A 12,178-nucleotide genomic window follows, 5' to 3' on the forward strand; every position below is an offset into this window, starting at 1 on the left:
TGTTAAAGTAGTGCATACATACAAGGGAAGAAAATGTACACAAAAGCACTAAAATCACAGAGTAAGTCAATGGCTGATGGCAATGCGCACACACAACACAACACTTCTCTGAGGGTGAGAAGGACTATTTCAGGTTCCCACAGAGACATAAAGTGAACAGTGAGTCTGCTGATTGAGACAAAGCCCCTTCTTTGCCTTCCAGAGTCCCCTCCCTTCCTCCTTCTAGCCAGGCGAGGGGTCTTCCTCTGGGCAGTGTGGACAACGTACGTGGGACCTTGCCTACAGTAACATGCGTCTGTCAGCAGCACTGACTAAAGATCCTCCTCTTCTTCAAATGTTTCATCTCTACCACACAGGAACATTCTTAAGACATGTAGTGCAATCGGAAAGTATTCAGACCCCTTGACTTTTCCCACATTTTGTTACGTTACAGCCTTATTCTATTCTAAACTGGATTACACCCCCCCCCCCCATCAATCTACACACCATACTCCATAACGACAACGCAAAAACAAGTTTAGACATTTATGCAAATGTATATATTTGTTTATATTGTTTGGTACCCTTCCCCAGATCTGTTCCTCAACACAATCCCTTCTTCGGAGCTCTACAGACAATTCCTTAGACCTCATGGCTTGTTTTTTTCTCTGACATGCACTGTCAACTGTGGGCCCTTATATAGACAGGTGTGTGTCTTTCCAAATCATGTCCAATCAATTGAATTTACCAGAGATGGACTCAAAGTTGTAGAAATATCTCAAGGATGATCAATGGAAACAGGATGTACCTGAGCTCAATTTTGAGTCTCATAGCAAAGAGTCTGAATACTTATGTAAATTAAATAAATAAAAATATGTATAAATAAAACTGTTTTTTTGCTTTGTGAGGTACTGTGTGTGGATTGATGTGTAAAAAAATATTTAACACATTTTAAAATAAGGCTGAAACATAAACTATTTAAAAAGGGAAGGGGTCTGAATACTTTCAGAATGCACCGGACATATGTACATACATACTTATATATATATATACACATATACATATATAGTACCAGTCAAAAGTTTGGACACACCTACTCATTCAAGGGTTTTTCTTTATTTTTACTATTTTCTACATTGTAGAATAATAGTGAAAAACATCAAAACTATGAAATAAAACATTTGGAATCATGTACTAACCAAAAAAGTAAATATATTTTATATTTGAGATTCTTCAAAGTAGCCACCCTTTGCCTTGATGACGGTTTGCACTCTTGGCATTCTCTCAACCAGCTTCATGAGGTAGTCACCTGGAATACATTTCAATTAACAGGTGTACCTTCTTAAAATTTTATTTGTGGAATGTATTTCCTTCTTAATGCATTTCAGCCAATCAGTTGTGTTGTGACAAGGTAGAGGTGGTATCCAGAAGATAACCTTATTTGGTAAAAGCCCTTGTCCATATTATGGCAAGAATAGCTCAAATAAGCAAAAAGAAATTAAAGTCCATCATTACTTTAAGACATGAAGGTCAAGAACTTTGTACGTTTCTTCAAGTGCAGTCTTAAAAACCATCAAGCGCTATGATGAAACAGGCTCTCGTGAGGACCGCCACAGGAAAGGAAGGCCCAGAGTTACCTCTAATGAAGTTATCCTCTGCAGCAGAGGTAACTGCACCTCAGATTGGAGACCAAATAAATGCTTCATAGAGTTCAAGTAACAGACATCTCAACATCAACTGTTCCGAGGAGACTGCGTGAATCAGGCATTCATGGTCGAATTGCTGCAAAGAAACCACTAAAGGACACCAATAAGAAGAAGAGGCTTGTTTGGGCAAAGAAATACAAGCAATGGATATTAGACCGGTGGAAATCTGTACTTTGGTTTGATGAGTCCAAATTTTAGATTTTTGGTTCCACCCGCCGTGTCTTTGTGAGACGCAGAGTAGGTGAATGGATGATCTCTGCATGCATGGATTCCCACTGTGAAGCATGGAGGATGTGTTTTGGTGTGGGGATGCTTGCTGGTGACCCTGTCAGTGATTTATTTAGAATTCAAAGCACACAACCAGCATGTTTCCCACAGCATTCTGCAGCGATACTCCATTCCATCTGGTTTGTGCTTAGTGGGACGATCATTTGTTGTTCAACAGAACAATGACCCAAAATGACCCATCTCCAGTCTGTGTAAGGGCTATTTGACCAAGAAGGAGAGTGATGGAGTGCCGAATCACCCGACCTCAACCCAATTAAGATGGTTTGGGATGAGTTGGACCACAGAGTGAAGGAAAAGCAGCCAACAAATGCTCAGCATATGTGGGAACTCCTTCAAGGCTGTTGGAAAAGCATTCCTCATGAAGCTGGTTGAGAGAATGCCAAGAGTGTGCAAAGCTGTCATCAAGGCAAAGGGTGGCTACTTTGAAGAATCTAAAATCTATTTTGATTTGTTTAACACTTTTTTGGTTCCTACATGATTCCATATGTGTTATTTCATAGTTTTGATATCTTCACTAATATTCTACAAAAAAAAAGAAAAAGAAAAAAAAACACTTGAATGAGTAGATGTGTCCAAACTTTTGACTGGTACTATATATATATATATATATATATATATATATATATATATATATATATATATATATATATATATATATATACATCCATATGTCCGGTGCATTCTGAAAGTATTCAGACCCCTTCCCTTTTTACAGTTTATGTTTCAGCCTTATTTTAAAATGTGTTAAATATTTTTTTACACATCAATCCACACACAGTATATATATATATATACTTTAGAAGACTCGTGAGACCATAGGTCTACTGGTAAAATGCACATGGGGGTGTATAGTACTTCAGAGGTACTCCGGGCAGAGCAAAATTCAGTTGGTGGTTCATTATCTGAAAAAGGTTGGGAACCACTGCTGCTGTATGCAACCCTACTTTACTTGGTCCTTTAACTTACCAACAGAATCAATTCACCTCCAGCAAACACCTGTATGATTCTCTTAATTCTTTGGAAATGCCAGTTGGAAAACAGCCTTAGACTTCCACATCCGCAATGATGCCACCTACTGGTTATGGGATTGCATAGCATGCTTCAGCACTCTCCTTGTAAACGATAAGATTAAAGGACACGTCAGTCCCTCTAGTTCAGGAGAGAAGTCAAACTCCAAGAACAAAGAGAGGCTTCAAGCAATGTCTCTAACCTCAAGGTCTGTACCAGAATAAGAGTCGTGTGGGTAGAGGATAGAACACAGAGACAATGGAGGAAATCAAGAGTGAACTGAATAAGAAACCAATTTTGAGATGTGTGTATTAAATAATTCGAACAAATAGAGGGGTTATGACAGACTGGAGGTCAGGGTTCATTTAGGAAAATTGAGTCCTCTGATTGGTCCATGGGGCTTCTACAGTCTTTATGTGAGGCTTGACAATCCCATTGGTCACGAGACACCATTACTCCTCAGTGTCTCAGTCAGGCCACCAGAGTCAGGCCACAGAGGCAGTTGGACACATGAAGCAGAACTGACTAAAACACGAAGTGAAGCACCACAGTATATGAGACCAGGTCCGGGGTATTTAAACTCTGGCCAAACACGATCACATGGCAGAGAATAGTGAGGGCTGGATGCCACGAGGCAGGCCTTCACAGAGAGGAGTAACACATCTGTAATAAGAAGAATTACCCCAGAATAAATTAGTCACAGAACAATCGTTGAAAGAAGCAGAACTCTAGAAATCAGCGGATCTAATCCGACTGATTCAACCCATGCATTATAAGGCATTAACCAAACATGTGTTACTGACATCACACAATTTCATAGTGACTATACATACAAATGCTGATCTGTAAAATGTAGTAAAAAAAAAAAAGAAACAAAAACATGTGACTGGTTTATGCAAAAACATATTCTTAAACCATAGATGCAATTTGTTGGGAATAGGAGTCTCATGGTGGGGGTTGGATCAATATCTGCAATCCCATTGTACCTATTGATCTGCAGATTCACGAATGAAATTGATTTTCTGAGGTAGACAATGCAGGCATATTCCATTCTACCCATGCAAAGATATTCTACGATGGGGGATTGGGAAGGTAATTTGGACCATTTTGAGACTAGGCGCCCATCTCTGGCTCATTTAGCCAATGGTGCTACTGCTGTGTAATATAGTAGTGATCCATCTATCAGTCTGCTGACTGTCAAACAAGAGCTGTGCTTACACTGTCCTACCAATGGGACACCCGTGGTGAAGGATATCAGAAATACAGTCCCGGGAATAGACAGAGACGTCAGTCTGCAGACCGTACAGCACTTAAACACTAAACTGTTGTTGCACTGAAAAGTATTCACACAGGGCAGGTTTATTGAGTTTGCCAGCCACTGTAGAGTGCCCATATATAACCCCAATACATGAATTTGCCTTCCCTGCTTCCTTTATAAGGACATTACAATCTTTAGGTTTCTCTCACTAAACAAACATTACACTTTCAGCATAACATGGAGCCAAATCCAATATGAACAGGTCTTGTGTGGAAGAGATGGGTACAAAGTGGCACTGGGATCAGTGAAACAATGCTTGCAGATGATGTTTCAGTCAATGATGCAATGATAATGTTGTAGAAAATACAAACAAAAAGTTAATAGCAGGTCTGGGATCAGGTAGGTGATGACCGGTGAGCTGCATTATCCTCGTCATCCCTGCCTCCTCCGCCAACTTGAACTCTGTCCTTCAGACCAATCAAACAGAAGGAAATAGGCAGAGCGACAGGGTTTCCTAGGGGAGGTGTCAGGAGAGGGCATCTGACCCCTGTGTGACCTTTGTGGAAGGCCATGTCACTATAGTGTCCTGATGGCCACGGGGTAGAGCAGGGACATGTGCTCGGCCCCCTTGATGGGCAGCTTGCGGCTGGAGTAGAAGTGGATGATCTCGGGGACACTGTCGAAGGGACAGCTGTTCTGACCCAGGATGTACTTGTTCTCCTTTGTCCTTGACAGCTTCATGTGCATGAAGCCCTGGCTGCTCCTAGAGGGAGAGAGAAAACAATATCAGCTCTAAACATTGAGTGCTTTATCTCCCAGCGGTACAGTGACAGATCATTCCCAGGTGATGCAGTACAAGTCATATACTGTACACACTCCTATATACTGTAAATAGAGAGTGCTACTAGTCTAATGAGCAGCCAGGAAGAATCACTTAGGCTACACCAGTTAATAAATGCAGAGCAAATGAAAAGCTCCCTGGGCTGTGCTCCCTACAGTATTTCTAGGGCTGAGCCGGAGCCTTGGATGTGTGTGCTTTGCAGCTCTTAAGTAATCTCCTGCTCTGGAGCCTTGTCTTAATGAGAAATGTGGCTGTATAAAACCCATTATACTGCAGGGAGGATGGCAGTGACACGGGCCTTTTATCACATACAAGGAGAGGGAGAGGTCAAAGATAGAGAGGGAGAGAGAGAAGAGATCGAGAGAAAGAGAAAGAGAAAGAGAAAGAGAGAGAGAGAGAGAGAGAGAGAGAGAGAGAGAGAGAGAGAGAGAGAGAGAGAGAGAGAGAGAGAGAGAGAGAGAGAGAGGAAGAGGGACATGGTGAGGTAGAGGGGGAGAAAGAGAGAGAGGAAGATGGAGATAGTGAGGAAGAGGGGGAGAGGGGTGAAAGAGAGCGAGGTAGAGGGGGAGAAGGGCTAGAGGAAAAGTCCTCAGTAGACCATTTATCAGAAACCTTTTTTGCGACAAGTAGCCAAACACACAGCATCAGGTTAGTGTCAAGCACTGAGCACACACTGACTCATGGTCCCAGAGAATGTTTTTTCTTCTGTTTGCATTGTGCAATGCCCAAGATACTGCAGAATCAGCTCACCCGGAGGACTTACACAGTTAGGAAAAGTATATATACAATATTTAGCAGAGCAGGTGTCACCTCTCCTGTCAACAGAAATACAACTGTGGAATAACAGCCAGACAGTGATGGACTGCAATGACTTCCTGTTCCCATATGCGGGGAATGGCATTCAAAGATGGAAATATGTGTTCTAAGCCATTCTGTCTGTCTCTGTGTGTCTGTGTGTGTGTGTGTGTGTGTGTGTGTGTGTGTGTGTGTGTGTGTGCGTGTGCGTGTGGTGTGTGGTGTGTGTCCATTATCAGCAGAAAGCACAACTTGCTGGGCATCTTCCGTTATCTTATAATTGCATTTGAAAAGCCTGAAGTCATATTATCTCACTAAGACACCAACATAAACACAGCCATGGAGAAAACACCAACATTAGGATCAAGGAGAAACTTAACAGGTTCAATTAAGGGACAATAAAAATTAAAAATGACATTTCTCAAAACATCAGAGGCAAATACTTTTTGTAAGTCAAATCTTTCATCAGTCCATGAACCAAGAGATAAAACCCTAGTGTGACACGCTGAAACTAGTAAGGACCATGAAGGACAGTCAACAAGAAATCTCTCATGTCAACACACTGCTACTGTACGACTGGCAAGTCACAGCCTTGACGTGTATAGTTGAGAGGGGGAGGGGGAGGTAGAAGGAGAGAGGAGTCGGAGAGGGGGAGACAGAGACCGTAAAAGAAACGAGGGAGATTGAGAGGATCTAGCGTGCGGAGAGGTGGATGATCATTTTATAAGAGAGCTGAGGGAGAGGACTGCAGGGTTTCTCTGCTGCTATAAAAGTGAAGTAAATACAGCTAGTTTCAGCCTCCTCCATCACTGAGCCTGATCAGCCAGCCAGCTCCTCCAGTTGAATACATCTCTGTCATTACCAGGATGTTCATCAAATCAAAGTTTATTGGTTAGAGTAGATGAGGACAGATATCTCTAGTCACACAGCCTGTTCACTGCCTACATCCCAAATTACACCCTGTTTCCTATTTGGGATGTAGTCACTGTGTTGCTGCTTCTTAAGCTGGACCAGGAGAGGAGAGGCCACTCTGAAGGTAAAGTGAGTTTGATTCATCAACAGCTTGAGGAGACAGGCCTTGGCTTACACGAGCACACCACTTAAAAAGCTAAACACATCAATAGGAACATTTTAGAAATCCTCCTAAGATTTCCTTCCCCGTCAGCGTTTTAGCTACGCTTATCGCGTTTCAGCTCCGTGGAGACTGAGACAACGGCGCAACAGACCACCGCTGTCTGATAACAGAAATGTAGGGCTATTTTTGACCAGACTGGGCATTTTGTGTTTGTTATCGTATCCTATTTAGTTGTGCGCTTTTTTATGGTCTAATCGGGATTCATTTCACTCTGGAGGTCTGGTGTCCTGTTCACCGGGGTCTATGACTTTCACTTGAACCCGCTCATCCTTCAAGCAGAGAAATAGGCTGACAGCCATCATCGTTTATCTCAACCTCTCTACATATATTAGACTGCACCATGAATGATGCTTCAACGCAATAAATCCATGGCTTCAGAGAAGCCAAAACTCACCCAACAGAAGATAATGATCCAGAAAGAAAGCCTTGACCTTAAGAAGCATTGTGGGACAGGAATTGTCCTGAATAGCCACTCTTCCGGGTTTAATACGTACTGCGACAGCCACAAACAGAGTGTGTCTGCCTGGAAGGATCACTAACATGATCGGGACATGACCACACCTGTTCCTCGTGGTTTAGAGGGATTTTAAAAACAAGAATGTGGTTGGTGCTGCTCATTATAGGTCAACTATTCTGTAAGAAACTGTGTTGTTGTCGTGTTTCATTTGGGAACCATTCCAGTTGTGGTAATATCCAAGAAGAATACATGCATTAATAAAACGCACTGAACTGTGCACTGAATCACGTACTCCATAACAAACTAGAAGAGCCCTCACTGGGAGATCCCGGTCTCTCACAAGAAAGACAAAGCGAGGACACTTTTCGGAGACATGTTTGCCTCTCCTGACATGAGTTCAACTGCCAACGCTGAGAGATTTTGTTGTTCTTTCTACAACTCCAAGGCTTTCTAGTTTCCCATGTGTTATAGCATCAACACATTTTGTTGCATAAATCTTTGTTTTCCTCTTTCAACTGTTTATTTTCTACCTCAGTCAGCCCGTAAAACCGGCTGTGTAAAACCCTCCCCTGGGGGGAGGAGGGGGAGCTAAGCCACTCAGAGACCAGTGAAAGGCTAAATGTGTTTTATGCACCTAAAAGAGCACTCATCTTCAGAGAGAGGAGGAGAGACAGAGACAAGGTACCCTCTCTCCCTGTCAAAAGGCTCTGGAGATTCACGGTCAGTGAAAGTCTGGGCCTTCATCAATGATGCAAAGCACAAACGTGCCGCCGATTTGGCCTCATGAATATTTCAGCAGCTCCAGTCATGGAGTATCTAAACACAGGGTCTCTAGCCTCTGCCACAGAGGTTTCAGCATCTTCCAACATATATGGCCTACACATTGGGTCTCAAGCCTCTGCCACAGAGGTTTCTAGGAAGCAGGAGGCTCCAACATGAGCAGACTGAACTCTGTATCACCCCCTCCCCACTGCCGAATCCATGAATCAACCCGCTGATTGTTTACTGGGTTGATCTGAATGACCCTACAGCCTCCTCTGTTTCCTACCAGTACTGCACAACAAACACAGTCATGCTGGCAGGACACAGGCACATGATCCACCACACACACCAGAGAGCTGTTTAGAAATATCTGCCTTCCTGCCTTTGCCCTCTGCCCTGGGTGGATGACATCTCCACTGATCTGTGCAGGAGGTCCAACAAAGAGAGTGTTGTAAACAGCCTTTTACACAACTATGATTTATGGTTCACAAGCACACAGACACGGAACAATTAATCCCATCACTCCTTTCTGGAACTGACACAATTAGTCCCATTATTGGTGGACATTGGTGGACCAAGACGCACTCAGAAGTCTATGTGTTTGAACTTTGAACATAGAGTCAATATGACTTTCTTCCACTGTGACTGACCATGGAGCCAGCTGGATTGACAGGGTCAGAGGTTCAGTGCTGCTGGCTGAAAGGTCACAGTGCGTGGGCTGACTGAGAAGGACAGCTCCTGTTGGAGATCAACAACACTCCTCTCCTACACCCCCTCAGACACAGCATGGGATGTGTCACAGTGGCCTCCCAAGTGGCGCAGCAGTCTAAGGTACTGCATTTCAGTGCAAGAGGCATCACTACAGTCCCTGGTTTGAATCCGTACTGTATCACATCTGGCCTTGATTGGGAGTCTCATAGGGCGGCGCACAATATGCCCAGCGCCGGGTTTGGCCGTCATTGTAAATGACAATTTGTTCTTAACTGACTTGCCTAGTTAAATAAAGTCTCCCCAAACAACCCCAGCCCTGTCTGTCCAATAAGGCCTACCAGCCTACTGCACCAGACAGTCCAGCCAATGGCCCAGCACTGTCTGCCCAATCAAGCCCACCAGTCTAATTCCTTGTGTCCCCCCCCAGACAGGCCAGAGCAGAGTCCCAGAGCTCTGGTAATGAAATGAGCAGTCAGTCAGTGTGAGGAGCAGTTCTGGACAGTATCATCTCCTCCTGCCAGTAGAGATGAGCCTAAAGCTGACTGACGAGGAGCGTCCTCAGAACCAGGAACGGTTTCCCCCCCTGCTGCAATGTATCTAATCTATCACCGATTTTATCAACAGATGTGTGCTTTATTGTGAATAAGCAAAGAAAAAGCCAACGACAAGAGAGCGCAAATGCCAGTTTGTATCTGAAGAAAGGTGACAATAATACTGTAGAACTGTCTTCCATAACTCAAGCAGTTATCCTCTCTGCAGCTCATATCAGAGGCACTTTCTCTGCCCCTGTGGTGAAATGGTTCTCAGCCAGGTATGGCTGTGTGCTCGGGAAATGGCAGCCCGCTGACACTCATCAGTTGGCTGGCTCCCTGCGGTCGTGTGAGCCCTCAGAGCCTCTGAGTCGATGGCATGTGACTGCCTTGCGGAGGTGAGTGCCAGCTGTGCAGTGAGACCCTTTAAGCTACCCTCCAGCCAAATGTCCGACCAGACTAAACCAATCAGAGCCTGTCCCCTGGACTCTCCGCTGGCCAGGTCACAGTCAGGGGGCAGAGGTCAGCCAGGGGGGCATTATGAATTCAGTTCTGGGCAAGTCAGCAAATCAGAGCACCAGAGAGGTTACCTGGTGGAGGTGGGAGGGCATCATGTAGGAAGGACAGGGTTCTTAAAGGTGACATGTATAACCATACTGAAGAGACAGTCAGCAGGTAGGTAGGAGGTGAGGAAGACTCCTGGAGGCAGAATAATGGTGCTGTACTGTGTGTTGAACTGGCACTCTATCTATAGAACTCTACTCTATGATAACCCGTGAACACCCTCAGTGAAGTGTGTGTGTGTGTGTGTGTGTGTGTGTGTGTGTGTGTGTGTGTGTGTGTGTGTGTAAATTGTATATAGTGCCATCAGAAAGTATTCATGCCCCTTGACTTATTCCACATTTTGTCGTGTTACAGCCTAAATTCAAAATGGATTAAGGTGATTGTTTTCTCACCCATCTACACACAGAAACAAAAATAGTAGCAAAAATGTTAGCAAATGTATTGAAAATGAAATAACTCATTTACATAAAGTCAATACTTTGTAGAAGCAACTTCCATCTTTCCACTGATTTTCAATGGGATTCAAGTCTCGGCTTTGGCTGGGCCACTCAAGTACTTTCACATTCTTGTTCTGAAGCCATTCCAGCCTTGCTTTGGCTGTATACTTGCGGTCATTGTACTGTTGCAAAGGTCATTTGCACTCAGAAGCAGGCTCTCATCAAGGATTTGCCTGTATTTGGCTCCATTCATTGTTCCCTCTATCCTTACCAGTCTCCCATTCTCTGCCGCTGAATCGCATCCACATAGCATGATGCTGCCACCACCATGCTTCACAGTAGGGATGAGGTTAGACAGGTGATGTGCTGTGCCTTGTTTTCTCCAGACTTAGTGCTTTGCATTCAGGCCTAAGTGTCAGCATTTGTGGGTTCGATTACAGGCTCAAAATGGCCAGAAACAAAACTTTCTTCTGAAACTCGTCGGTCTATTCTTGTTCTGAGAAATGAAGGCTTTTCCATGCAATAAATTGCAAAGAAACTTAAGTACTCGTACAACGCTGTGTACTACTCCCTTCACAGAACAGCGCAAACTGACCCTATTCAGAATAGAAAGAGAAGTGGGAGGCCCCTTTGCACAACTGAGCAAGAGGACAAGTACATTAGTGTGTCTAGTTTGAGAAACAGACGCCTCACAAGTCCTCAACTGGCAGCTTCATTAAATAGCACCCGCAAAACACCAGTCTCAACATCAACAGTGAAGAGGCGACTCCGGGATGCTGGCCTTCTAGGCAGAGTTGCAAAGAAAAAGCCATATCTCAGACTGGCCAATAAAAATAAAAGATTAAGATGGGCAAAAGAACACAGACACTGGAAAGAGGAACTCTGCCTAGAAGGCCAGCATCCCGGAGTTGCCTCTTCACTGTTGATGTTGAGACTGGTGTTTTGCGGGTGCTATTTAATGAAGCTGCCAGTTGAGGAAAACAAGGACATTTCTAAGTGACCCCAAACTTTTGAACGGTAGTGTATGCCTCATCACAATTCGATCTCGGCGATCTATGGACATCTCTGACATGCACTGTCAACTGTGGGACCTTATATAGACAGGTGTGTTTCCTTCTAAATTATGTCCAAACCATTGAATTGGCCACAGGTGGACTCCAATCAAGTTGTAGCGACAGCTCTAGGACAATCAAAGGAAATTGGATGCACCTGAGCTCAATTTGCAGTGTCAGCACAGGGGTATGAATACTTCTGTAAATGAGATAGTTCTGTATTTCATTTTCAATAAGTTTGCAAACCTTTTTAAAACATGTTTTCACTTTGTTAATATGGGGCATTATGTGGATTAAATCTAAATGGATGAAATCTATACAATAAATGTTGAATAACAACAAAATGTGGAATAAGTTAGAAAGCACTGCGGGTACTGGGTGCTGTATATTCTCCCGTGTGTGTGAGAGGGTGGGGTGTCATCAACTGTACACTGATTACTTGTGTGTAGTGGACAGTATGTATGGGAAGGGTCTTACTTGAGTGAGAGGGAGAAGTCGTTCTTGCTGGTCTCACTGTTCCTCACCAGGTAGCTGGCCTCCTTACACAGCCTCAGCAGAGACTCCGCATCCGTCCTGCTGATCGCTCCATGGTACCAGCTACAGGGTGGAGAGAAGAGGGAGGATAAAACAGAGCTTCAAATGGAGAAAGTGCTTG

The 12,178-nt window shown here is 43.9% G+C and overlaps 1 protein-coding gene across 4 annotated transcripts in view; it reads right to left on the bottom strand.

Annotated features, from left to right (window-relative positions):
* Positions 1 to 2,659: 2,659 nt before the first annotated feature.
* Positions 2,660 to 12,178, bottom strand: part of LOC110506455 (SH2 domain-containing adapter protein F) — a 112,710-nt gene continuing 103,191 nt past the window's right edge. For all 4 annotated transcript variants that reach the window (XM_036964017.1, XM_021586070.2, XM_021586075.2 and 1 more), the window contains 2 exons: positions 12,001 to 12,120; positions 2,660 to 5,002 (listed from right to left, as the gene is read on the bottom strand). In XM_036964017.1, coding sequence (XP_036819912.1) covers positions 4,816 to 5,002; positions 12,001 to 12,120 — 307 coding nt within the window. In that variant the 3' untranslated portion in view covers positions 2,660 to 4,815. The remainder of the gene's footprint in view (positions 5,003 to 12,000; positions 12,121 to 12,178) is intronic.

Source organism: Oncorhynchus mykiss, chromosome 26 (assembly GCF_013265735.2).
Source record: "Oncorhynchus mykiss isolate Arlee chromosome 26, USDA_OmykA_1.1, whole genome shotgun sequence".
NCBI lineage: Eukaryota > Metazoa > Chordata > Actinopteri > Salmoniformes > Salmonidae > Oncorhynchus > Oncorhynchus mykiss.